General features: G+C 47.1%; 11 protein-coding genes and 1 non-coding gene across 12 annotated transcripts; 6 read left to right on the top strand and 6 right to left on the bottom strand.

Annotated features, from left to right (window-relative positions):
- Nucleotides 1-373: 373 nt before the first annotated feature.
- On the top strand, nt 374-1,008 carry BDV38DRAFT_280034 (uncharacterized protein; the record flags this gene model as incomplete). Its single annotated transcript, XM_032059203.1, has 2 exons — nt 374-739; nt 790-1,008. The coding sequence occupies 2 exons, from the start codon at nt 374-376 to the stop codon at nt 1,006-1,008; spliced, it is 585 nt and encodes a 194-aa protein (XP_031916597.1).
- Nucleotides 1,009-2,007: 999 nt separating this feature from the next.
- Nucleotides 2,008-2,869, bottom strand: BDV38DRAFT_280033 (uncharacterized protein; the record flags this gene model as incomplete). The annotated part of the gene is made up of 3 exons (XM_032059202.1): nt 2,008-2,192; nt 2,309-2,617; nt 2,731-2,869. The coding sequence occupies 3 exons, from the start codon at nt 2,867-2,869 to the stop codon at nt 2,008-2,010; spliced, it is 633 nt and encodes a 210-aa protein (XP_031916596.1).
- A 557-nt stretch (nt 2,870-3,426) lies between these two features.
- BDV38DRAFT_280032 (uncharacterized protein) lies at nt 3,427-4,008 on the top strand (the record flags this gene model as incomplete). The annotated part of the gene is made up of 1 exon (XM_032059201.1): nt 3,427-4,008. One exon carries the CDS (start codon nt 3,427-3,429, stop codon nt 4,006-4,008), a length of 582 nt encoding a protein of 193 aa, XP_031916595.1.
- Nucleotides 4,009-6,104: 2,096 nt separating this feature from the next.
- Nucleotides 6,105-7,648, top strand: BDV38DRAFT_280030 (uncharacterized protein; the record flags this gene model as incomplete). Its single annotated transcript, XM_032059200.1, has 2 exons — nt 6,105-6,907; nt 7,015-7,648. The coding sequence occupies 2 exons, from the start codon at nt 6,105-6,107 to the stop codon at nt 7,646-7,648; spliced, it is 1,437 nt and encodes a 478-aa protein (XP_031916594.1).
- A 1,608-nt stretch (nt 7,649-9,256) lies between these two features.
- On the top strand, nt 9,257-10,841 carry BDV38DRAFT_290240 (major facilitator superfamily domain-containing protein; the record flags this gene model as incomplete). Its single annotated transcript, XM_032061436.1, has 5 exons — nt 9,257-9,467; nt 9,536-9,642; nt 9,811-9,838; nt 9,936-10,344; nt 10,412-10,841. 5 exons carry the CDS (start codon nt 9,257-9,259, stop codon nt 10,839-10,841), a joined length of 1,185 nt encoding a protein of 394 aa, XP_031916593.1.
- A 271-nt stretch (nt 10,842-11,112) lies between these two features.
- On the bottom strand, nt 11,113-12,135 carry BDV38DRAFT_280028 (uncharacterized protein; the record flags this gene model as incomplete). Its single annotated transcript, XM_032059199.1, has 1 exon — nt 11,113-12,135. One exon carries the CDS (start codon nt 12,133-12,135, stop codon nt 11,113-11,115), a length of 1,023 nt encoding a protein of 340 aa, XP_031916592.1.
- Nucleotides 12,136-13,356: 1,221 nt separating this feature from the next.
- BDV38DRAFT_280027 (glycoside hydrolase superfamily) lies at nt 13,357-14,331 on the bottom strand (the record flags this gene model as incomplete). The annotated part of the gene is made up of 1 exon (XM_032059198.1): nt 13,357-14,331. The coding sequence occupies one exon, from the start codon at nt 14,329-14,331 to the stop codon at nt 13,357-13,359; it is 975 nt and encodes a 324-aa protein (XP_031916591.1).
- Nucleotides 14,332-16,464: 2,133 nt separating this feature from the next.
- BDV38DRAFT_280026 (polysaccharide lyase family 1 protein) lies at nt 16,465-17,822 on the bottom strand (the record flags this gene model as incomplete). Its single annotated transcript, XM_032059197.1, has 2 exons — nt 16,465-17,141; nt 17,207-17,822. The coding sequence occupies 2 exons, from the start codon at nt 17,820-17,822 to the stop codon at nt 16,465-16,467; spliced, it is 1,293 nt and encodes a 430-aa protein (XP_031916590.1).
- Nucleotides 17,823-19,256: 1,434 nt separating this feature from the next.
- Nucleotides 19,257-20,402, bottom strand: BDV38DRAFT_239834 (pyrroline-5-carboxylate reductase family protein). The gene is made up of 3 exons (XM_032053813.1): nt 19,829-20,402; nt 19,411-19,774; nt 19,257-19,357 (listed from the first exon to the last, which is right to left on the bottom strand). Exons 1-2 carry the CDS (start codon nt 20,376-20,378, stop codon nt 19,470-19,472), a joined length of 855 nt encoding a protein of 284 aa, XP_031916589.1. The 5' UTR covers nt 20,379-20,402; the 3' UTR covers nt 19,257-19,357; nt 19,411-19,469.
- Nucleotides 20,403-20,877: 475 nt separating this feature from the next.
- On the top strand, nt 20,878-20,949 carry BDV38DRAFT_t70. Its single transcript has one exon. It is a non-coding gene; the product is annotated as a tRNA-Arg (tRNA).
- A 1,596-nt stretch (nt 20,950-22,545) lies between these two features.
- Nucleotides 22,546-23,415, top strand: BDV38DRAFT_280024 (uncharacterized protein; the record flags this gene model as incomplete). The annotated part of the gene is made up of 1 exon (XM_032059196.1): nt 22,546-23,415. One exon carries the CDS (start codon nt 22,546-22,548, stop codon nt 23,413-23,415), a length of 870 nt encoding a protein of 289 aa, XP_031916588.1.
- A 531-nt stretch (nt 23,416-23,946) lies between these two features.
- BDV38DRAFT_18964 (5'-methylthioadenosine/S-adenosylhomocysteine nucleosidase family protein) lies at nt 23,947-25,587 on the bottom strand. Its single transcript, XM_032052242.1, has one exon. It carries the CDS (start codon nt 25,368-25,370, stop codon nt 24,249-24,251), a length of 1,122 nt encoding a protein of 373 aa, XP_031916587.1. The 5' UTR covers nt 25,371-25,587; the 3' UTR covers nt 23,947-24,248.
- Between the last annotated feature and the right edge of the window lie 61 nt (nt 25,588-25,648).

Raw genomic sequence — 25,648 nt, 5'->3', positions numbered from 1 at the left:
AGCTGTAGCCCAAGAGTAAATAGGATTAGGCTCTATAATCATGGAGATTATTCCCAATGAGTAGCCAATACTGGATCCAGTTTGCGTCCTTCCGCCTTAGCCTTGATAGACAATCCGCGAGAGACAGTTGGAGAAGCCTACATACCCCCCTAGCTCTGTCACGTCAGAATTTCTTATCTATCTTCATATATAATCTTCATATAATTGAAAATATGGTTCAAAGAAAGAAACGCTCCACATCGGAAACGGTTTTCGGAAGGGCCTAGAGAATCACGTGAGACAGTCTCCAAAGTATCAAACCAATCTCCATCATCTCGTGTCCCCAGACTCACCGCCTATTTGTTGATCCTCTCGACATGATATACACGTCGCCATGTTTTCCTACCTTTTGTCCTTGATGAATGTGGAGAATAGCTTCACCAGCACCTCGCCCCTTCCTTCGTCTATCACCCCGGAAAGAGTTATTGAGATACTCCACAACCATGTGACGATGATCAGACTAAATCCACTAGTTATCGATCTTCAACGATGCGAGCCTCACGAGGATGCACCAGAGACTGAGCGGGACCTTATCTGGTACGAGATCACCGATAAGGTATCCTATCTACCTTTTGGTCTTCTTTCCGGGCAGGTCAAATATAAAGCTGGGTTTAGGGACCTGTCGATGGGTCTACAAACCCATATCTATGCCCCCTTGGGGCTAAGGACCAAGAATAGGTGGACTCTTGAGGACCACACGGTCAGCCTTCTGCAAAAGCTATGAAGCGATGTTAAACTAACGATGTGCAGGACGAACTTCAGTTGAAAGAGGATGTTGGTATGAAATGCAACCTGTTGATGGCACCGTTCGTAAAAAGAACAATCAAGGCTTCCCACGGTCCTTTGGTAGACCGGCTGATCATTGAAGCCGAGTCACCGGAAAGAGGTCTGGGGTCGCCTGTAGGGGGGCTTGTGGAAAGTCGGCCAGGTCTATCAGCCCCTCAGTTTGACAAAAGAAAGCAACATTGAGTAAAACCCTCATCCGCTGGAGTATTCCGGTCGCCCATGTCTGGGTCTGTGGAAGCATCTACAGCAACCTCAAAGGTATAATATATCCAAATACTTGCAAGCCTAAAGAGATTCTGGTCGGCCTAGATGCCTAGTTAGGCCAGGTAATCATGCAGCTGTGGATACGTAAGCTCATGTACGTTCTACAATGCTATCTTTATACCTTGGCTGTCACGCCATAGATTGTGCCGGGTATGTGCAAGGGATGGAGAACCTAGCATGAAACGCCTTGTAATAAAAATGAGACCCAAGATGGTTGAGGCCATACAAAAGGCCTTTGAAACATATAAAGAAACCTACCAAATAAAGACTCAGTGATGCCAGCACTTGGCTTGCCTATTTGTTCTGTGATAGTCCCCATACTCTTCTGCACTGCAGAGCTCGCCTCATGAAGATTCTGCAGATTCTGCACGTACCACAATATATGCAATAGCAGTGCGGTTCAATTCTATATACCAGGCATGAGAGCGGTAGAAATCCCAGGAGCAGACAAGGGCCCGAGCCAGCAACGGCTTTTGCCGCCCTGCAAATGTGAAAAGTACGACCTGATACATCACTTGCTAGTTTGCATGTGGAAGATGCTACCTAAGAAGGGCCGTAATGTCCAGGATATCGATCCAGATATCATGGAACCTTACATCGCTTTGGTCAAAGCCTCGTATCAATGCCTACGTTGTCCGTCAATCGTGCGAGGTCGAGGTACATTGATATATCACGTTTCGCTTGCATATCACTGGTCTATCTCACTATGTAACAACGATGGTCATGATATTTGGGAGCCTATCGCTCCATTTCCTTTTCCTCGTCTTCCGCCGGGTGAATGGACTTTTTGCACTTAGTACATGGAACATGTCAATCGAGTACAGGGATGTCAATGCTAATATCGAGAGAATATACGCGTACATGAAGGATGAGCTGAGAAAACACAGAAAGAAAGATAAACCTGGCCGGGCGCTGAAGTCAGGAGCTTGGGGTTACAGTATCACTAGACCCAATAGTTCCTGTTACAGGGTTAGGCCATGTGACGCTGTTGGGGTTAACTGGTGCTCCGGTCTTGGGGTAAAATGGTAGACCTGTGCCGCTCTGAGCAACTCGATTTCCCTCTCGGTCGATCCCTTGTTGGTATATTCCTTCTCCACCGGTTGCTGAGCAACATCATAACGAAGTTAGCCAAAAACAAAGCTTTGTGATAGAAATGTACAGATGGGGCTTTGATGCTATGAGAAAGAAGGGTATGGCGAGGGATAGCAGTCTATCTTACATGTAGAAGAGCGGTTGGTATCACTCGACGTGCCATTGGTATTACTTGAAGAGCTGTTGGTATCACTCGAAGTGCTGTTGGTATTACTTGAAGAGCTGTTGGTATCACTTGAAGAGCTGTTGGTATCACTTGAAGAGCTGTTGGTATCACTTGAAGAGCTGTTGGTCTCACTCGAAGAGCTGTTGGTATTACTTGAAGAGCTGTTGGTCTCACTCGAAGAGCTGTTGGTATCACTCGAAGGGCCGTCGCTGTCACCGGCGAAGTATATATGGTCCGTTCTTCCTGCATTTCCTGAATCCATTGTGTCTGCTGTATTTGCACGGTAAGTCTCATCTTCTTGATACTATGGTGCGACCCCCTTTCATCATGCCTGTCCATCTGCCGAAGCTCAGACAGTGTCATGGCTGTATAGCAAGACTCACCTTCAACATTATCTCCAGTAAGGCTGCTCCCGTCTCCTAGGTCAGTCGGATCTTCTGTATCAAAGGTGTATTCTTCATCTCCTAGACCACCATCAGAGATCCCAAGTAGATCACCAAGAAATTCAAAAAGACCGCTCATGCTTCCAGAACCCTATTGGCACGCTTGTAGCAAAGGCTGTGTTTTGGAATTAGTACGAGGAAGTGTGAAGAATGAAAGGACTTTTTCTGGGCTTGGGAGGAGTGGGTGTAATATGCGGACAGAGAGGAACAGGCCTGGGCCATCACTGCCACGAAAGCCATCCAAGGAAATGGAGCCATTGGATCGTGGTCTAGAGCAACTTACATTCATTTGACTCAAAAAGCTACCACAACATGCAGAGTTCTTAACCCATGCCGCAATTCGGTCACGGGGATGGGATTCTGCCTATAGGATGGTTGAAGGCGATCATTTCCACTAACTTATCCACTCATTAAGGTTTGTGGGGTCACTGGGGTGGTGCAAGGAAGGAGGGTACTTTGAGTTAAGAAACATTTGATGTTCCCAGCTGATTCAGCCAACCTCTTTCTGTTCCGCCATCAAATGAGTTCTTTATATGAGCAGTCGTCGACTCAACTCAAAAAGTATTCCGTGTCTACACCACTCACGGAGCAAAGATACTTCCGAGCGAATTAATATGACCACTTCTTTCAAACAAAATGGATAAATTTACCCCGACGTTCGACTGCGACCGTTTCACCGTTTACAGAACATGGGAGTGTGAGGGCAGTGTTATTTACCAGATGACAACATGGACCGACGCGGTCGCCTATGGATTATCCTGGGTCTCGCCTACAAAGCTAAACGTCGTCTTCCTTAAGGTGCAGCTGCCGACGTTCCAGGAATCCTATGACAAACTGGCAGCATCTGGAGTGGAGCTTAATCCAGATACCCGCAATGGCTTAAACCATGATCTCGGGACCATGCTATCACAGAGGATTGCCCCCTGGGAGGCTATATCAGGAAGAGCAATCAAGGATTTGTGCCGGGAGCATCCCAACGATATTATCATCGCCGCCCCGGAGGTGGTCGGACATTTACGGATCTTCTCCATTGTTTGGGCGCCTCAGGAGAACGACCGGCCAAGGCTGCAAGGGATGCGGGACTTTGTCCAAGAAAACTTTGCATGGCAATTAAGGGAAAGCAAGATTGAGTCCGTTATCAGAACACCGGTCCAGTGGATTGGGGGTACAGCTGCAAGACTATTTCTATGGGGCTCAATGGGCCCATCGCAAGCTTAGATTCTTACCACTACAGCACCTGGATGTGTGATGACATTGCGCAGCTCCTCGGGGTCGTAACAGAATGAGCGGCGAGTTTTATTTTTTTCCACCTGCTTCTTGGTCTTTGTTCCCCTTTTGTACATTGGGGTGTATTTTGGGAATTAGTCTTAGGTATTTCTGCCAATTCCTGCTACGTTCAGCTTAGTTACGTGATGCACTCTTGACGTTACAATGTAGACGACTCTGGCCGACTCAGGGAAATCCTGTTCTCTGTTCTGCAGCTCTCAGCCATGGAGGTAGCCCCCGCCGGCGGACATAGTAGATATATTCTATTTTGTAAATAACACCTCTAAGCATAACAATCTCGCGAAACGAAACGTCCACAATGACCTTCGTGAGGGAACTCTGCGAATGGAGAGAATAGAGGTATTGTTACAGATCGAGCTACATCGTTCCAATATTCCCAGAGCCGAGAGATGATGAGCCACAAGAGGCCTGCTCATTCCCACTGGAGGGCATATCTGAGAAAGCTGATACCGTCTGCTTTCTCTGGCGGACTAGCGCAGGCGCAGGCTGATAGAATTACTGTGGATAGCGAAGCCCAGAGGGCCTGACAGAATGTCCGTACCTCAATCCCCGCCAGCCATCCAGACCGGGCATCGGCTTGCTTGCAAGGCACGGATTACAGAGCTTGCTAGAAACTGTCTAGGATGTGCTGCTGAGCACATTAGATGAAGCACTAGCTTGTACAGAATCCATTGGATGGTAGACAATATTGATCAAATTCATCAAAGTTTACTAGGAAGTGGGAGGGAATTTACAGGACTTCCCGTGTGTTAACTCATCACTCATCTTCAAATATCATGCGTTGGAACCATCCGTATAATTCACCAACCAGAGCTCCGAATCGACCTTCGTCATCTGCGATTCTGTTGAACATCTTAGTTGCCCAAAATTTGCAATTATTCCCAATCAGATGATAGTCTCCGTGTTCTTGAATGAGTTCTTGCGCTGTTTAGGGGTGGAATAGTCAGATACCAAGCTGGTATTGCTAGAAGGTATCAAAAGATGTCTTATACAGACCAATCTCGAGGATCTCTTCATCAGAATACGATGTGTAACCCACAACATCTGTCTTGATAACGTTTCCTTTGACGTTTTCGTAGTCTTCCCGGCTTGCGTTCAGATCGTAATTCAGCGTTACGCTCTTGCCGTCGACTTGGTTTAATTCGTATCGCTTTAGGTCCCCCGACTCGCCAACCTACAGATTCCAGTTAGCCTCGCCGTTACAAGAAGTTGAAATAGATGAATATACGACCTCTACAGCGTAATGGTTGATGGTTTGTGCCCCGAATGGATTATTCCATGATCCAGAAGTGCTGGATAATTTCCCAAACAGCCTCGTGGGTCGATGGACTATGGCAACCTTTCGAATCTGAGCCATCTATAGCAAATGCGAGAAGGACTGTTCAGATCTGAGGGACTGCTATGTTACAATAACGAAAGATGACACCGCTGGTCCTCTACCTAGTCAGACACACATCTGTGCGAACGGGCAGCCAATGTTTGTTTTCTACCATTTCTCGGAAACACAAACACCTTGAGAAGTAACGATCCATGGTCAAATGGGGCGCAGCTGTTATAAGTTGAAGGAAAAGGCTGTGCTCCCGTCACAGTCGATTCCACTAAGCCCACTTTTCAGCTACTTCTGTCCAATGGATCTAAATTCCAATTTTGACGCATAGTAAATAAAATGGACTCTTTCGGATGTGGAGGCGGAGTCTCGTTTTGAGATATGCCCAAGCTTCAGAACCATCGTCCATTGGCGCCCCGATCAGTCGTATGACAACTGGAGGTACACTCTGAGCATCATGGGTCTTGGCGTTTTAGGGCCCATGATTTCGCACTGCCACCATGATCCATTGGAGTTATTACTATGGTGTCTCAGACATGCCATTATTTTACGAACAACCCCCCCCCCTTCACCAATGAAGTCTGTTGATGAAGTGATTCTTATTTCACCGGGGTCGGACAGATACTTTTTTCATCGCAACATACCGGTCTTCCAACTCGAAATATCTTCGTTCCCACCACTAGAGATGAAAGGCCGCACAATGTCTGGTGATTCCTCAAGGGATCACCAAGTTGTAGAATACCTGAAGAATCTGATGGTTGAGGAGATCAGCATGCCTAGTGAGGTTGCTGGTGATGATCTCCAGATGGACATGAGCCAATCCAATGACTGGAAGCCCAGCGCTGGTCCTACTGCGCAGATCCATCATCTCCCAGCCTTCTCAGGCAGACCAGCACAACAACAAGCAAACAGACGCAGACCTGTCAAGGCCACTGGCTCCCGAGTGGTTGATGAGGTTCCGGTAGAGAGCGATGCTCAGAGCACACCTGACAAAGTGTCCGTGTCACAGCCCCCGCCAGCCATTCTGCCACGCATCGGCTTGCTTGCAAGGGATGCATTCGAGGGCTCGCTGGACACTGTATCCGTCATGGTGCGGAGCGCGTTCTCAGGTATCCGTTACCCGCTGCAGTTCATATTGGTTCTTTACCTGATGATGTACATTTTGCTATGTGCTTTCACCGTTTTCTATGAACGCCTTGCTGCGATGGTCTGTAACCAGCCAGCGCTCTCATATGTGCCTCGAGCGTATGGCTTCTGCAATGAAAGTGTTCTACCTCCCCCGTCGGTGCCCTTGAACTTCACCCAATCAGCTGAGGCGCAGGAGCAGTTGGGTATGGTTTCCAGACAAGCGGGGGAAGGCGCAAATCTGGCGTTTCAGATCAAGAGCAATCAACATGCCGTCAGAGACCTTGCTATGCGGGTGCGCCTTAGTGATTTGGACAATGGAGAAGCTATCACACAACAATTGGGTCAGGTTATCTACACCTCGAAGCCCTTGGTTAGGTGAGTCACTGATAGCAGCAAATCATACCTCAAAGAGAAATCAGGTGCTGAATTTAACGCTCCATCAACCGCAGAAAGCTGTCGAAATTTAGTGCTAAAATCAACAGAGTACGGAACACTGTCATTGCAAGGGACAACTATGCTCTGAAGACGCTCAACTCCATCCAGGCGCTACGGCACTCTCCGCTTGTCATCCTACTGACACTAATCGACCCATTTGGTGTTCTACGGTCCCACACTATTCTGGCCGCGGACGAGACAGAGCTGCGACGAAGTTTTGTTCAAACTGTCGAGTCCATCGCCGAGAGCATCCCCATCCTCGTTGAGAACGCCGAGGGGCTGCTGCAGGATCTAGACATTCTGGAAGAAGCACACAACGCCATTTCCGATCTCACATCGCCCAATGACATACCAGCGCGGCAACGCGACATCCTGACGAGGCTGTGGGACAGCCTGACTGGCGAGGATGCCAATTCGGCTCTTCTCAAAGATCTCACCAAGTATTACAAGCAGGCAAGGCTTGTGGTTACCGCTGTGATGGTCACACTGCGGGACATGCAAGACAATATGGAAGAATTTAGGGACATCCATAAGAAACAGGTATTCCTAGATAGTAATACCCCGCTCGAGGTGCATATGGGAGAAATCCGTCGGGCGGTAGACTCCTTGAACCAGCAGATGCCGACCTTAGATGGGAGACAGACATGGTTTCGGCAGGGAATCCAGCCTGAATTCATCTAATCGTCTGGAACGGTATAGGCTGTCAATGTGAACCATCATAGTATGCCACTGCTTTCGGGGTCTGGAAAAATACCTGGCCAGATGCTAGTTTCCACATTCTGAGCTGTTGCTGGTTCATCTGTTATCTGGCGTTATGTAGTTAAAATGGTGGATCAAAAGTATTGCAACCCTTGACAGAATGCGTACCACGTTAAACAAATACTATTTTCAACACCTACTGTACTACTGAAATAATGTCTTCTAGAACTAAACATACTATAAATTAATCCCCTAGATTTAAATCATCTGCTAAATAAGTTTGACTCTGCCTAGTTAGGCCTAGCGCTGTTGTTCTTCCTGAGTGATTTCTTTCCCACAGTCATGTTGATCGAACCAAGCAACACAATCATCTAATCAACGAATCCAACCTCCTGGCCCTTTTGTTAGTTTATATCGCCCTTCTTCTCTTCTATACTGTAGGCTTATTGTTCAGGCAGGGTACTAGAAAGGTAGCAGGATAGTATGTGACAGTATACACAGGTTGAATCATCCTTGTAGGAGGTGCCTATAGTTGGACAGGTTCCCCGGAAAGCCCTCCCCATACCCGGCAATCTCCAGGGGCGGGTTTAGAAGGTAGGATCTGCTTCCAGATTTCGGGTCGCTGGACCAAAACCCCGGATTTAGAATATCTGAGCGGATTTGTCTCGGTACTATATATTTAAAGAATTTAGAGAATCTCCATTTTTATTTATATTTGTATATAGATCTAGACTATATTTATATATAGAGCAAATATCAATTCTATATTAATAGAATCAGGAGAGATATTCTTGTGCCAAAGCACCACCAAGAGTATAGTAGAACCCGTGTTATGGCAGAATTGCATGATATGCACAACCGATGTAGAGTTTTGAAAATAAAATTAAGAATATAGTTTCACTATATATAACTACCGAAAGTACCTGATTAACTACTAAACTATATATTACCTAATTAGAGCTACTAACGAGCGGTTTTTCGGGTTTTTTCGGACTGGCTCGATTTAAATTGGCCTGGGTTCGGGGCGGGTTTGCCTATGAAAAACCCGACCCGATTCCAACTTGAAGCTGGATATTCAGTAGTTAGGCTCGAACAGGTTAATAGAGCTTTGAGTGATTGATTGCTTGATGAACACAACTGTCCTTTTTACAGACTTATCATAGTATGATTCGGAGTTGCCTCGAAAGAGAAATGAAACTTTTGGTTTTATATATCGACGTAAGCATCGTTATAAAGGTTGTATAATACCGGCTTAGTGCAACGAGTGATTGAATTTATAAACCCATGGAGAGATGCCGGCATGAAACATACCTTCACCTGGTTAGGAGTCACACCTAGAACGCTTTTCTGTGCTTATTGTTCCTCACCTCTCGCGTCTCTCAAGGGATATCACGATGATATCCACTGACGTGTTCAGATCTATTTCAATCAGAGCGTCGGCCATTCGCCAACCTCCGTGCCGACTTGGTGTAACCCGACACCAGCCGATATAAAAGAGACGAAAGTCCCACATCTTTTGTACAAAACTGCGAGCAACCCCATTCAATGCGTTTAGCTATAACCACTTTCACTGCGGTATTACACAGTAACATGTCGACCCCCAGAGCTACAGATCAGACTCTCTCAACAGTCGGAACTAGGAACGACTCGTCATCGGTAGAAACGTGCACAGGTAATCAGAGAAATGAGAAAGGTGGGCCGTCTATGACCTCTAACGATACACCCGACGGAGGTCTCACCGCGTGGTTCATGGTCCTGGGAGCGTGGTGTGTCTTGTTTTGCAGCTTTGGGTGGATTAACAGTACGTCTCCAGATTCCATAGATTGAAGTTGTACTCACATTGCTGACACTTGATATTCGTCATATAAGGTATTGGAGAATTTCAGGCATACTACGAGCATAACCTCCTCCGCCAGTATTCCAGTAGCAAAATCTCGTGGATTCCATCGCTGCAGATATTCTTCATGTTTGCCATGGTAGCGACCCTCTCTGCCTCACCGAGATAGACCTACCGACACATGCTTAACGCTGAACTAGGGGCCGATTGCAGGTCAAATCTACGACAGATTTGGTCCTCGATATCTTCTGTTGGGCGGATCGCTTCTGCATGTCTTCGGTTTAATGATGACATCGATATCAAAAAGGTACTATCAGATACTCCTCTCGCAGGGTGTATGTAGCGCCATTGGTGTAGCTGCCATCTTCCAAGCAGGTATACATATCTTCCATGCGCCCTGTCGGTCTACCCATTTCGTCTAACATTTTACAGCGGTGAGCTGCATCCCCAGCTGGTTTAGTAAGAAGCGCGGTGCAGTATACGGCATTGTATCCTCCGGCTCAAGTATTGGGGGAGTCATCTTTCCTATTATGATCAGCAAGCTAATGAATATCATTGGATTTCCATGGACTATGAGGATTTGCGCGTTCATGATTCTCTTTCTTTTGGTTATAGCTACCCTTACTGTCAAGTCCCGTCTCCCACCGAACCCGCGAAAATTATCGAAGGAATCCCTGATACGACCTTTCAAAGAGTCAGGGATGATATTACTGGTAGCCGGTTTCTTCATTCTCACTTTCGGGATCTTCGTGCCGATGAATTATCTCGTTACTGCAGCAATGGCAGGGGGCATGGGCCGTGACCTAGCTGAGTACTTGGTTGCCATTCTGAATGCAGGCAGGTAAGGCTCAATCCTGCTATTCGAATCGCATCATAAAGCATCACTGAACAAAGAATTATATATATAGCCTCTTCGGTCGTCTAGGCGCTGGAATCTTCGCCGACAAGATCGGCTCATACAATATCTTCGTGGTTGTCACCTATATCGCTGGCATTATAGTTCTCGCGCTGTGGATACCCGCCTCGAGCAACGCCGGAACCATTGTCTTCGCCGTTCTCTTTGGGTTCGCCACGGGTGCGTACGTTGCGCTTGCCCCTGGACTAGTCGTGAAACTCTCTCCATTCACGGAGATTGGATATAGGACTGGACTTCTGTTCCTGTTCGCGTCTATTAGTGGTCTGACAACCAATCCGATCGCGGGTGCTATCTTGCAACACTGGGATGGAGTATATACAGGGATGAAGATCTTCTCGGGTGTGCTGTTGATTGTAGGGTCCACTCTGATTTTGGGCGTTCGTCTCCATCAGACGGGTTTGAAGTTGAAAGCCATTTTCTAAAATGTCCTTGAGTCTCATCTGTCAACGGTTGTTATGGTTTATTGCTTCGCTTTTGACGACATCGCAAGATGGTTCTTCATTCTATTCATGCTTCACTTTTTCCACCGTTGAGGGACATTTCGCATATTTCGGCGTTTCTTTCGCAATGTGATACTCATTGATTATCCATCGCCTGATATTAAGACAGACACAATGCTATATACAACTATATTCAAAATAGCAGACGAAGACAGATTATCTAGACTAACGATCAATTCCAGACCCATATTTATCACAGAATAACAGGAAGCCCGGCCTTTTGACGCATACTATAAACCTTCTCTTTCCACCGTGGAAAATCCCAGTACGCTTTGTAATCTTCTTCGAGGCCAACATAATTCAGGTCCTTTAACCTGTAGTCAATTCGATACTCCTTTATCAGTTTCCCATCGACACAGACCCTGACGCTTCCCACATACTCATACAACATCTTTCCATAAGGTGCCATCGAGATACCCATGCCCAGAAGATATCCAATATATTCACTGATCAAATCGGCCAACCATTCCGGTCGCATGGGCAAGGCGAGACCCCCGGTACAAAGTGATGTGGATGATTTTGAGTGATCTTCATCGGCACAATTTATCCAGCCCCAGAAACTCTCACCAGCCGGTGCTAACGTTTCCTCCTTAGCGGGTGAGACAAAGTCTAGGGTTAACCGGTTGATCGTAAACGACATCTCATCCGTACGGGGTCCAACGCTGGCGACTCTATGCTCCGCCAAAGGGCCAACTTCCAGGAAGCGTTCCAACAGATAGTAGAAGGTCCAGACAATTCGGGGTGGGGCGTCACCGTCGGGTAGAAAGTGGTATCTGCGCCAAGACGACGTTGGACAGGAGCCAACCGCCCTGAAGGTGACTGTGAGATCCTCCACATGGCGACAGGGGGTGGAAAGAAAGCACCAGCGTGGATGTAGCTCCCTCTCGTCGCTCAGGATTACATCGAGCTTGAACACCGATGGCGTAAGTGACTTATCCAGTCTTCGCTTGGTTACTTCGGCAATCTGGTGATTGACAAGTAGAAGCGATAAAGGGTTAGATGTCCACGCCTCATGATATCTCTCCTGCGCCCGCCAGTATTTGACGGTCGAAACCCCGTGCGCTGCCGAAAGACAGTCCCCGTCTTGGCGGGGCCAAGGCACGTAGTTCTGCCATCCTGGTAGGGGACGTTCCGGGGCAGGGACTTCGTAGCGCAAGACCAGCTCGACGATTCGGTCTAGGAGCTCACTTGGTAGGTCTAAAAGAGAAATGGGCATTCTGTAGGACTCATTTAGAGGTGGATAGAGTTCGGATCTAGCGTCAGTTCGATATGTGGGGTTGCGTGCGGGTGACAACATGGGATTGATGTTCAGCAGATGCCGAGAGTGCCAAGTGTTCTCTCAGTGTATCCGTCTAAGCGACCATTACTCTACTTACCAGTATATTCGTCACGCTAACCTTAGCGCGCGGGAACTACTGCCGAAGATATACGGGGTAGACATGACCTGGTATGAATATACTATTTCCCAAAAGTCTGCAACCGTCTCTGTCGGGAGATCGGAGACTTTCCTGAAGTCTATAAAGTGAAAACAGACTGGATCATCAACTAGGTCCGCTACGTATAAGCCCTCAATACCTTGCTTTCGACACCAATTTATCAGGCAGAAGTAAAAACCAGTAAAAACGTCGTGGAATCTGGACCGGTTAGCTCTCTCGGGGTGAAAGGAGCTCTGTTGGCCTCGACCACTACTCCGAGCAAAGATATCCTTATGATATACCCAGTACGCTATGTGGCATATTCCTTCTAGCATAGACGCTTACGATACAGGGATTATAAAAAAAAAAAAAAAAAAAAAAAGATAGCCATGCCTATTGTCATTGCATATAAATGGTCAGTTTACGCAGGACAGCACTAGGCTTCAGCTTACGTATCATTCTCAGTATTAACATTCGCCGCCGAATCGGCTCGGCCACGCGCGAAATTTGGCACCGACATTTTAAATCACAGAATAGCGGTAGTGGCCACGCCATTACCAAACCATCCCTGTGCCTCCAATGTATGCAGCCTACCCTTTTCGAAAAGAAAAGAAAAAAAAAAGAATATTGACTGAAGAGTACACAGCGTGCACAGAGGCTTATAATAGCTACTCTATAATAAAAGTACGTCGGCGGAAGAATATATAGCTGCAGGCCAGCCTATCTGAATCGTAAATTAAGAAGTATGTGATTTTTTAGTCTTGTGGAATATGGACCCCTGGCTACTATATCTCTTACAAGCAGGGCCTTATTAGGTTCTGCTGACTACGGGTCCCTGAATCGGCCTAGCATAACAGATCTACGCACTCATTTATTGAATATTCATATAGTTAATACCTTACCAATCTTGTACACCAACATAATAGACAAGGGGGGGAAAATACACAATCACGCTGGATCAGATTGATCCAGGATCCACATATCTAACATCGATGGAGCCAATCAGTAAGGTCCCATCCAGCTCAAAGATTAGCAAAAGGATATACTCCCTGAATTCTCTTGTATAAATTGAACAATGTAGAGCCCACGAGCTCCATCAACGAGGGACGGCGTGACGAGAAGACAGAGCGACAACCCCAGTGCTGCCCCTCGTTGAACTCCCCGGGGGGCTTCCAGGGATCGTCGGAGTAGGAGAAGAAGACGGATTTAGGACCCATGTTCTTTGCAATGGCGGTGATGGCAGTCTTCTGTTCAGCAACACCAGGGACAGCAAGGCCGTTGGCGTCACCAGCGTTGGGCCAGCCGGTCTCGAGGATGAGCACGGGCTTTTTGCAAATTCTCGCAAGCTCGCTATACTCATAGCGGGCGAACACACCAGCCTGAGCAGGGGTGAATTTAGCGTTGAAGAACGGGTGCACGTTAGCCCCGACAATATCGACCTGGCTGCATAAGAGAGTGGAGACACCGTGCTTCTTCCAGATAGCAAGGGGCTCGCTGGTGGTCACATTGCCAGAGTAACCAGCGGCCCTGAAGGTCCGTCTAGCAGAGGAGATGAAGGAAGAGAGCTTGGAGGCACTGGTACAGCCACTCTGTATAGCCTCATTACCAACCACAATGAGCTTAACCATGGGCCACTGAGCCCAGTGGGAGATAGCTTGGACCTGCTCCTGGGCGCCAGAAGTGCCGGAGCTGCCAATAAAGACGCCAAGAATCACGTTAATGTCGAGCTCCTTGCAGGCTGAGCCAATGCGCTCAAGGCTATTGCAGTCGGTCGAGTAGACACGGACCAAGTCAAAGCCCATTTTCTTGATGCGCTGAAGACTTTTAGTGACCTCATCCTGGGACATGCAGGTGCCGCTGGAGGTATAAGGAGTGAAGGAAATGCCGTACAGACCGGCGCCAGAGAGGCCGGAATTTGTCCCCTTGGCTGAGGTCGCAACAAAAGAACACATATAGGTAGCTAGGGCTAGAGTAAACGTCTTCCAGTTGAGGAACATATTGAAAGGGGTACAGCAATGACTATGCACTGCACGGGATAATCATGTAATAATTACAAGGGGAGAAAAGACGAGGTGGACTGGAAGAGGAAAGGGAACCTCAGTGAATCTGCTAGTAACGGGAGTGACTATTTATCTAGGCAGCTTATGAATGCTAGGGCTGTATGGTCGATCATTGAGTAGAGTCTTCTGATGTTCTTGGTTTGCATTCCTACTATTTGCCATCCTTGAAAATCTGCTACCACGGTGCTTTTGTTCACTTATTCATCCTAGTATCTCTTTTAGACACGATCTAGAATCTTTGTTATATTTCTCCTCATTCTGGCTTCTCCCATACGAACCACCTTAATGAACCATGGAAAATCAAATGATGTTCAAAGAGGTTTGCTAAGATCCACAGGTCACATAGCTTGGGCGTGCCTAGTAGGGGAACCACTCTAACTATCCTGCTTGCAGCGTGGGTTTCTCTGCCTATGTACTCCTTGATTTGCCAATCCATCCCCCCAGACCATCATAAAGGAGCAGGTCATTGGGGGCCTATTTCCATTCGAACTATCTCCGAAAACATGAAAATCATAACTCTTTCTTCTAGGCCTTAATTCAGTTCCCAACCCTGAGGAAGTGGAGGAACGTATCGCAACGCGATTGTAGCACTGCTCAAGTACTCCTGACAATAAGCATGGTCAAGCAATGAGGTGTATGTTTCGCGTGGTTGAGCCATGTTGCTGTCCATACTCCCCAAGAAGATGGCTGTTCTGGCAGCCTTACTTGACTACTCAGTCAATGCACGCGTGGCCAATCACGTCCAGATGATCTGCATAGGAAAATCGGATGATTTATTTTATTTTAACTTTACATTTGTTTAACTTTAAGTTTGATTTTAATTTGGCTAGATGATCCCGCCTACGGCGGACTAAATCGAACTTCCAAGTAATGCAAAAATATTACCAACTTGACCAACACCAACGCACCATAGATTAGCCAATTAGATCTGCCTATTAGAGTCAACACATGGATCTACTAATACTACTAGCCTTTGAATCGGAATAGGCTTTGGTGAAAGCTAACGGGTGCAGACTCGGTAAGTGCTCTAGTCCCTTAAAGCACTACAACTACCACTACCACTATCATAATTAGAAAGACCTAATTAAATCTAGGATGACTTAAACTGTAAGTTTAGGGTATTATTAATTGATATACTTGAAGAATAGTTATATTCAAAGGCTCTGCAAGAGTTTAAGATTAGCAGTGGGTGGCAAGCGTGGCTGAATGTAAAATGGTTGAGTTTTCGGTAACACTACTCAAACATCGGTACATAAAGTACATTGTCCAGAAGCTCGATTTAATTCACCGTACCCGCCTTTCAAATTCACTGGTACGGGTCGATTACGATGAGAAGGATAGCTTCAGTCCGGTAACGAATCTGGTCCCTTTTTCTTTTACTCGAAATGTAGCATGATAGCAAGGCTAGATGGCTCACTCATATCCCATACATCATGACTTCTAACAGGAATCGTAACAGCTGGACAGTCTCTGCCTTCTGGATCTCATCTCCGCAGACACCACCCAGTTAGCGATGCCGTTTTTCTTTGGGGAATTTCTAGAAGCTTGTTCTGCGACTGGTCACCCTGGTGGTGAGAAGTAAAATGTTCACCTTCTTACTTGTGACATGATGCGACAGTGCATATACACAAATTATGGGTTAGAATTAATTTCATTTTATTATTTATTGTTTTCTGGATTGGCGCTGCAATTTGGTCATCCTGCATCTTCGGTGAATCATGTGGTTGCCGGGCGAGGTGAATGGAAGTAGTAATGGATTGATATTAGGGACAAATTCTCAGTCTGATTGGTGGTATAGCTATTAGACGGCTTAATTTACTAGGAAATGATAAAGATTCTTGATAAATTGTCCTGCCACTACTTCATGCTCCTCGAACGGATATGTTTATATCATACGAGCTGAATTAAAACAGACGATTATTATCATATTAGGAAACCACAGGAAGCAACAATCCACGATGCAAGATTCTTATGGCAACGCATCGGTCCGCCAAAATCCGAAGAACTATGGAAGTTACAAACAAAGAATCGACATATTCGACCATGTTGACAAAGGAATGCGAACGACACTTAGAGGCTTCGATGGTGAAAGCGCACGTACTGGTGGCCACGATTTTGATCCTTGTGTAGCTGGTATGGTGTCACGGTGGCAGGTTGAGTCGCGACTGAACTCGAAGGTGAAACTGTAGGAGTGACAGTCCCGTTGAAGCCAACCTTCCCAATGCCCGCATTAGTCATAACATAGGCTCGAACCTGGCCGACGGGCATGATGTTAATGTTCTGCTCGTCCGCATCGGCGATTGTCTGTAAGGATGTCACATTATTCGTCGTATACGGCGATAGGTCACCGCTGCCTGTGAGCAGGTTTTCTTGACACGGGCGTTTCATGGTTGAGTCACACGTGGATACCGTGCTGGAGTTCGTGATAAACATTCCATATCCGTTGCCAGGTTCCGTCGGCCTCGCTACATCGTAGAATACATTGCCCTCCAATAGAATAGCAGGTTCGGGGGTCACAGAGAACGCATGTCCTGTGTTGTTGGACCAGTAGTTGTTGAAAATGTGCCAAGCGCTCACGGAACCCAGGTCTGGTGAGCGTCCAGAGGTATGATGGATCCAGTTGTTGAAGAAGGACACTTTGTCGTTCTCTCCGAGCCCGAGGATGGTCCAGTAATGATGTCCGTCGCAGGTAGCGGAATGCGAGGTTCGTCCGTCGAACTCGGTGTTTGAGATAGTGACACGTCCACCTGGTAGTACTTGGTAAGTAATCGTTGGGAATATAAACACTTTCACACAGCAGAGGGGAACCTACTGGATTCATATCCCATAGATATCATCTGCCGTCCAACCAGTGAAATCTTTACATGATCAATCCAAATCAAATCACAACCATTCATATATATCGCATCTCCACCCCAGACGTATCCAGGATTAATATCTGTGATATGAATATTCTGGACAATGACATTCGAGGCGCCATTTACAAGGCGCAGTCCGCTACCGCGGATGACACCTTTGGATCCAAGCCCGACGATAGTCTTATTCGATGCCACGTCGATCGTGGTCGTGTTGGGATAGGTGCAGTCGACTGGTGTCCTATCTCCACACCAACCAAAATCCGTTTCGATCGCATCCTGGCCACCGTCACCACAAGTATCAGTATTGAATACGCAGCAAGCGCAATTCTCGCAGTAGCCTTCGCTACCTATGAAGTTATACTCCTTGTGGAGCACGATGACGCGAGGCTTGCTATCCGTAAGCCAATCGCGCAGTTGAGTCACGTTAGCTGGGGCAGCTGGTGTCGCATTTCCACCTCCTGTAACGCTGTACGCAAACCCAGCAGGCGTTCCATACACCTTGGTTGATAGGCTGGGTAGTCCAAGGGCACTGCTAGCTAGCAGTGACGTAAGAAGTAGAAAAGGTCTCATGGTAAGCGCAGTCCTGTTATTATCCCATATACGTTATGGATAGTAAGTGGGTGAAATGGCATCCGCAGTATTTATCTTTACGGATTCACTGTAGGAGAAACAATAACTGTTTCCCGCTTCATGGTTACTGATCTAGGTTCTCCAGGTTTAGCTTTTGCAGATCGTCAGGCTTATATGAAACAACAATCTGAAAGCACGCAAGTTTCTTATCAGATGGTATGCCCGTTGTTGGCTGATTAATATAAAAGGCAGTCCTAGGGCCATCTCGCTTACAGAACGGGGTAGCTGCGATTGTTTCATCGTTCGAACCGAACCCTAACCCGGCCTATGGATTCACTGGTAGATAAGTTGATCAGCACCGTGGGTCCAGCACCAACAATTTTTGTCACGGAGCTTTTGCCGTATGTGAGCTCGGCAATGCGGTCCGGGCACTCTGCCGGCTTATATCTAAGCGCCGACCAGTCATTGACCTACGACTTACTATTCAGGGCCAATTGTCTAACGCCTTTGTCAGTTCAAGATAAATAGAATTCACATGAAAATGACATGAGGGTTAACCAGCAGATTAGCAACCCCATCTAGTTTCTCAAAGCTAATTCGCCGCAACGCTTGTTTCAGAGATACCTGCAACTATATATTTCTTTGGTTAAGAGCGGGTCTAGCACTTATCACAACACTGACAGCCTTGTAGGAATGATCCAATGCTTTGCGGGGTATTTTCCCGTGGTGGTTTCTAGTAGGCCTACCCTCCACAATGTACTTTTTCTTGTAATCACATTGTTCAACGATCCGAAGATAGACTATTACAGGCACATACAGTTTGTATAGAGAATTGATCCTAGGGCGTGCCTTCATTAGATCCATGACTGGCCGTGCTTAAGACACCTTTGATTATAAGATGAGGTTGGCTTGGTTTAAGCTCGCTGGTTTATTTTCGAGGTATTTACCCAAGCATCTAGCATATGCATAAGGCGATCCTCTTCTTCAAAGGGTAGGGCTCTATACGCATATGCGGTTCCCTTACCTATATAGCTTCTCGCCTCAGGCATTCGGTCGTCCCATCACGCTACATTTCATCGGGATATGAGCGATATATGGATCCCAGACAATGACATATCGATATATGATTAGAGCTGGCTAATCCAACTCTGATATCGCGAATGATTAAAGACATAATGTGAGTTAGCTAAAGTATCAGGAAGAGGAAGCACAAGCTGTTGCCTTATTAAGCTACATATGAAAGAATCATACTAGTAAACTACTACCAATCACTGCAGCACGGGTTAGGGTTACGACTCTTAAAGTCTAAAGAAACCCTATATAGCAAACCCCTGCTAACCTACGATGACCCAAATGCAACACTCGCTGCTGGAATTACAGTGGTTTATGACTGTCGACATCTTTATCTATCTTGCACATCATGGGAATGGACTGGGAAACAGCATAGTTGCTTGATTTTCATACAGTACAGACTTCATAGACTTTTTAGTATTCTATGCATACGCTGATGGTCACAAATGATTAGAGGATGCTAGCTAGCATTGAACTGTCAGGCTCTGATCAATGTTTTGAGGTTATGGACACATACAAGGTACGTTGGACACTTTTCCTTTGTTACCTTCCCTCATAAAAAAGATTCTGTGATATTTATTGCTTGCCAAGAGTGTTTCCCAATTCAGCTGCGCGGGAGGTGGCAGCATTGACAGCCCTATCAACAGTCTCTTTGAAGCCCAGCGACTCGAATGTCTGAAGGGCGGCATACGTGGTTCCATTCGGGCTGGTAACGTTCTTGCGCAGCTGAGTCGGGCTATCCGACGACTCGACAAGCATCTTGCCGGCACCGAGACATGTCTGTGCAGCCAACCGAGTAGCCTGTTCTTCGGAAAGACCCAGGGCAGTCGCACTGGCAACCAAATGCTCCACCATGGCGAAAAAGTAGGCGGGGCCCGATCCTAAACCGTGTCAATGCGCATCCTTACGATACGGGATTTATGCAGAAAGCTTACCAGAAAGCCCCGTGACAACATCGAGCAATTCTTCCTTATCCACCCACTCGGTGGCCTTGCTGACACTTCCAAGAACAGCATTGACAAGCTCCTTCTCTTCCGACGTTACATCCTTGCTCGCATACAGACCCGAAGCTCCCTCGCCAACGAGCGCTGGGGTATTTGGCATAACACGAACAACGTGTGCGTTGCGTCCGTCGCTTGTGCGGAGCCATTGAACCAGACTATCGAGGGTGATTCCCGCGGCAATGCTGACCACAACGGGCAAGGTTGTACGCTGAGACCAGGCAGCTCCCAATTCCTCACACACGCCCTTGGTAACCTGCGGCTTGACCGCAATAATAACCAGATCAGCATCCTTTGCAGCCTCGACATTGACAGTAGTGGTCTGCACCCCAAGGGCCGCCATCTTCTCTCGGTTGACATCCCAAGGCTCGGAAACCCAGATGTTCTGCTTCTGGACGCCCTTGTTGACAAGACCTCCGATGATGGCGGAGGCCATGTTGCCACCGCCAATGAAGGCGAGCTTGCTCTCTTGAAGGGAAGGCATTTTAGACGGAAAATTGGTTCAGCGATTCTTGAAGAATTATCGAAGTGATGGTTGATATGACATGGTGATCTCAAAATTCCCCCACTTTGTTAAACGCGGGGCACAAACAGACCGCCAACCGAAGTTGGCATTACGTTTCGTAACTTAGGGAAGGCGGTGTCGGAAGAAGATTGCGGGGGTTAGAAATATAAACATGGTGTTGTAAAGAACGTATTGAACCGAGAGGTGTAAAAAAAAAAAAAAAAAAAAAGAAGAAGAAGAAGAAGAAGAAGAAAGGAAATCAATTAATTCATGAGGATAGAACTATAGTGACTAACACGTTGGCTATTTCTCATCAGCTGAGTATATGATCGTGGGCAACCTCGAACCCCGCGGTCTCTTCGACTTGAGACTCGTAGTAGCTTCTACGTAATTGTGCGATGATGAATGATGGGAGGCCAAGGGCCACTTCTAAGGCTTTGTTGATAATGCTAAATATAAGAGGTGTAGTTTAACAATTGGCCGGCTGGCCCAATGGCAAGGCGCTTGACTACGAATCAAGAGATTGCAGGTTCGATCCCTGCGTCGGTCAATCTTTTTTGGCACATTTCTCGTTAGAATTTCCTCTGCAGAGTCGAGGGAGATATACCAGCCACGCCTGCAGATCCACGTTTACTGAGTATACGGTACTGAGTAGTTGTGCTGGGCTTTGCACGTACTGCCAACTCTGCATCGTCCTCTTTTCTTTTGCAGGTGCCAAGGTCGTGACGGCAAATTACTTAGAATGGTATAGCGCTCCGATTAAGTGTTCGTACCTTACAGTCGATAAACTTATCCGTCAACAGTGGGACCATACTTGCTTATCCTTCCCTCCATCTCATTGCTCTTTCTGTATCTATTGATTTGGTAAGGCATTTTTGCTGTTAGTGAATTTTAAATTAACTACTAATTACTCAAGCTGACTTAATGACTTATTGTTTGTAAAAAATTATAGTAAAGGTCCTCTTCCTCTCAAAACTATTGTGCTAGTAAGAACTTTATGATATTTTTCGCTTATTACGCGGTAAGCCTCATTAAATACGCCTCTGATATTCTGATCTGTTAAATCTAAATTTTTCACTTTTTTTATTCTCCCCGTGAGCTCTGAAATCTAGGCCGAAAAGACAGACAGAGACCTCCTCACGTTGCTTCTACTTTACTGACTTAGGTTGGATATGACATGCGGCAGAGCTGCTTGTATATATGGATAAAATGTATCGATCTTAGGTTCCATACAGGTTCATTTGCTACGTGATGATTGACGGGAGAACCCAGGAGCGTTCGGTATATTGTCGGATAACATTAACCCTTTACCCCTACTGCCTGACACACAACATGAGGGCAATGATGATTAATTCCACATTGGTAACTAACTACACTAATGCAGTATCAAGGGCTTCCTTTCTCATATGGCCCTGAAAGCGGTTAAGATCGCTGGAGAAGGTCCGTTAAATTCTGATCTCTCATCCGTCAATGGAACTTGATTGGGCCGTTCCCTGTCTTTATATCTTCTCCTCTGTAGTTTGCTATGGTTCCTGTCGCTCCAACAATATCATATCCCTCGGAACATCAGAGCACCTCTTCAATATCTCTTGCTGCCCCCCTTCGACGGTCTTATTCCTGGTCATAACAAAATCGGCGGAAGAGGTCAGAGCTTGGCAAACCGCCACTTTACATATTCGTGCTAGTGGGATTAACGAGCAATTTCCACCTGCCCCTTTACATCCACTTAGGCCTCGTCTTTATCTTCAGCCTCGGGGACGTGGGGGCGCTATTGGGTATCAACGCAAAAGAATACGAGTTTGAGCGTTGACGTGCCTCTTTAGAGGTAAAAAGCTATAATTATACATTTAGCCTCACGGATCTATTGGTTAGATGACTGACATGCGGACTGCCTCCGCGTGATAAAATAACGCTAGGATGACTACCGAAGAAGCTAAACTTTGTCAGGTGGCCAGTGTGTTCCTTCTTCAGCTTTTTACCCAGAGCCCCAGCGCGGCTGATGGATATTTAGTCTTCGCAGAAGGAACCCAAAACATGCTGTTTCAATTTGCGTCTCCACTAGCATACTTCTCATTATCCCTTTAGCATTCATTTGAAGTTCGGGTGTCACTTTTCAAATTCGTTCCTTTACGGGCGGACGGACGATATGGCCCGCAACGCTCGATTTATCTTCTTTCTTACCCTATTCATACTCTTCGCGCTTGGCGCGCTGGCCGATGACGTTGAAGGCTGTCCCTCGGGGCTGGTGTATTCCCCCTTCGTTCCATACTTTCGCTATCCAGCCGACTCTGCACAGGCATGCTGGGGCTTCGCTATCTGCACTTTTATGGAGGCCGACGAGGCGCGCAAACAGCAATACGGAGCAACTGCCCTTGTGATGGGCTTGGTGCCCCTAACACTACGCGATATTGCCTGGCCCGAGCGGCGTACTGTACTGGTATCTGCCCCGCTGCCATTCATCGCTGCCACAGCTGTTAGGGCGCTGGGCTTGGAGCCCACCCTTGCGACAGATGTGGAGGAGGAGCGCCTCCGGCAGTGGTTGTCATGGATGCACACGGGGTGGCTCACTAATATTAAGGCGAAATCAAACATCACGAAAGCTCTATTTGTGACGGCTACCTTGGTGGCCCTCCTCGTCGCCTATGCCGCGTTGGCGCTGGTGGAAATATACTCTAAGCGCAGTGCCCTCGGCTGTCCATATCCGATCTTTGGTCTGACCTGGTGTCTGGTGGGGATTATCCCGGGTGCGATCCATAGCATGTTTGCCAGCTGGCGGGAAGAGAAATCGGGGAGAGCGGGCAGAGAGACAGCTGTGCAGGGAGCGGACGAAGCCTGGCCGGTTCAGCTAACATGGGCTATCTATTACACTGCGGGCACGCTTGTGTTCACTTCAATCATGGCGATTACGGTATTGGAGCTGTTCGTGTGGGTAGTTGTAATGCTTGCTGTGACTGGGGCCAGCAAGCTGCTCGCGCTTTACATCTGTTTGCTGCTGAGAAACCCTGCCTCCTCTTAGAACTCGTATTTGTATCTGTATGGAGGAGTTGAAAGACTGTGATACTGTTAGTGAATGCAATACGAATTAATAGTTGAGTGTGTGGACAAACATGAATCAGCTGTCAAGAGCCATGCAATTGCGAGTGCCCCAGCCCACCACCAACCCCATCTTACACTGTGCCCGAGCAAGCTTGTGCGAATGACGTGAGCAGGTGCGGTAATGTCACTTGTGATGGTCTGGAATTGCATTGAAGGCCAGTTTGATAGGTCCTTCTGGTCTGCTGGCCATAAACACCGGTAGCTTGACGGCTTCTGCCTGCTCGAGCTTTGGCAAGAGTTGAAAGATGGGCTTTATATCGATTCCTTGTTCACATTTGTGCAGCGCATCAAGGCCAATATCCAGAGCTCTAATCCAACCTAAGGTTTAGCTAAGAATGGGACGGAACCGTAGTCTTTCCACCTATATTTGGAGCGATCTTTTCAGAAACTTGAGGGTCATCTTGAATTGCTTGCCTCACCGCTGAGATCAGTCCAGGGATGGTGGTCAGTGGTTGCTGTATGAGTGTCGGAAACAGCTTTATGTTGATCTTGCCCACCTCGAGTAAAGGAGACTTGCTCCGAGCAACGATTTGTTGCCGACATTGTTGGCTACAGTTCGGGTGTCCGTCAATTTCCCAGTAGCTACCGTGCCTTGTAACCAGAATATGTATTTCCTTCCGTTGGTCCTGCTCACTGTTGGATTTGCCGAAGAAGCTCAAACCTCGTCCTTGGAAGGCATGCCAGATCATTCTTTTTGGCTATCTCTTGCGCTGCTCCTTGGATCTTACTTCGCATTATCAGCGTTGAAGTTCGTTATAATGGAATAACATGAGTGACATACAGCTGATTTTCTTGTATTGCCGTTGTCCCTGTGTTGATAGAGTCCCTCATGTCGCATATTCTCTCTGCAAGTTTGCTATCAAATTTGCGAAGCACAGCCTTGCAATAGGAGGCTGCTGTCGCTGCGGCGAAGTAGTGCCACCCATCCTGCTGCTTATGGGTGTCTGCATAATCACATATTCCTCGGATTACCAGGCAAGGAATTTCATCCATAATACCGGCAGCCCCCGTATCGAAACAAATCGCATTATTATAATCTCGGCATAGGTGATACCGATCCTGAGGGTTCTTGACGATGCCGCTCCCCGAAAGAATAAGGCCACGATGAACTATAGGATCCTTTCGACAGCGTATATCACGAAGAACAAGTTTCGCAGTACCGGATGCAAGACATTCAGTGCAGTCATTACCTTTCTCGGTATGGTGGAAATCCTCCTTGAAAAGATTGTCGCCAGTGTCTGGTCGCTTAAATCCAGACTTCTTTGTGATACTCCTTAAAATATTCCGGAGTGGGCTTCGGCCCATCATCTCGTCCTCTTCCAAAGATCCGTCTGCGCTGATCAAAATCGACGGGGGTTTATTGAGAGACCCTTTAAGAACGAATCTATCCCCCTCATACTTTCCGAAATCATATTGTATAACACCCGGGTGATTGTCCTGGGGAATACTAACAGCAATATCGCCTAGACGAATGTCACGGCTGGGAAGCTTGGGGATACCAGCACCAGTGCCGACCATCAATGCAAAGCGTACATTGGGAAACTGATGGCTAACAGTTGCAGCACACTGGGCGGCGCTCACAGTGCCCATTTGAGAGGGTCGAGCGATAACGAGACTATGGCTCCCTATGCGACCAAAGGAAGAGATGTATTTCTGGGGGCCTGCGGCCATGGGACGACATCGGAATTCTTCGTCGAGACTGTACTTCACTGCGACAACCTCATAGGATAAAGCACAAAAGATAGCTATCGTGATAGCCTCAGGAGAGATCTCTTTGAGCTCTTCTATTTCGGATTCCTCGTCTGTGCTGCTGTTCCCCAGAGGCTTGCCAGTGCGAGTTGGCTGTATAGCCCCTTCTGCGTCTTGGTGAAGCATCTTGCACTTCGATCTCAATAACTGCCGCGTTCCGTAATATTTGACCGTGAAGGCTGGTGTAGATGTAGTGCCCAGGGGTATTAGAGTGTGGCAGAGTTGGGGCAATGTGTGGATTTGTTATTGGGACGCGCGAGGCTGAGCCTAAGCGGAAAGCATCTCTATAATCGCCGTGTTGCGACTAATGCATGGTCTAGCGTTTTATCACTCTTAGTGCGCTCTGGGACAATAGCACTGTGTTAATTTACTTCCATTATCTAGGCTTAGCTCCCTCGGGGTAA

Source organism: Aspergillus pseudotamarii (assembly GCF_009193445.1).
Source record: "Aspergillus pseudotamarii strain CBS 117625 unplaced genomic scaffold BDV38scaffold_11, whole genome shotgun sequence".
Classification (NCBI taxonomy): domain Eukaryota; kingdom Fungi; phylum Ascomycota; class Eurotiomycetes; order Eurotiales; family Aspergillaceae; genus Aspergillus; species Aspergillus pseudotamarii.
This window is presented reverse-complemented; position numbering and strand designations above follow the sequence as displayed.

What these genes read in the sequence shown, in the direction of transcription:
- BDV38DRAFT_239834 (XM_032053813.1), bottom strand. Translation starts at nt 20,378, where the DNA reads ATGCCTTCCCTTCAAGAGAGCAAGCTCGCCTTCATTGGCGGTGGCAAC. An exon ending in TGTTGTCACGGGGCTTTCTG is followed by an intron (nt 19,775 to 19,828) that starts GTAAGCTTTCTG and finishes GACACGGTTTAG; the next exon opens with GATCGGGCCCCGCCTACTTT.
- BDV38DRAFT_18964 (XM_032052242.1), bottom strand. Translation starts at nt 25,370, where the DNA reads ATGCTTCACCAAGACGCAGAAGGGGCTATACAGCCAACTCGCACTGGC.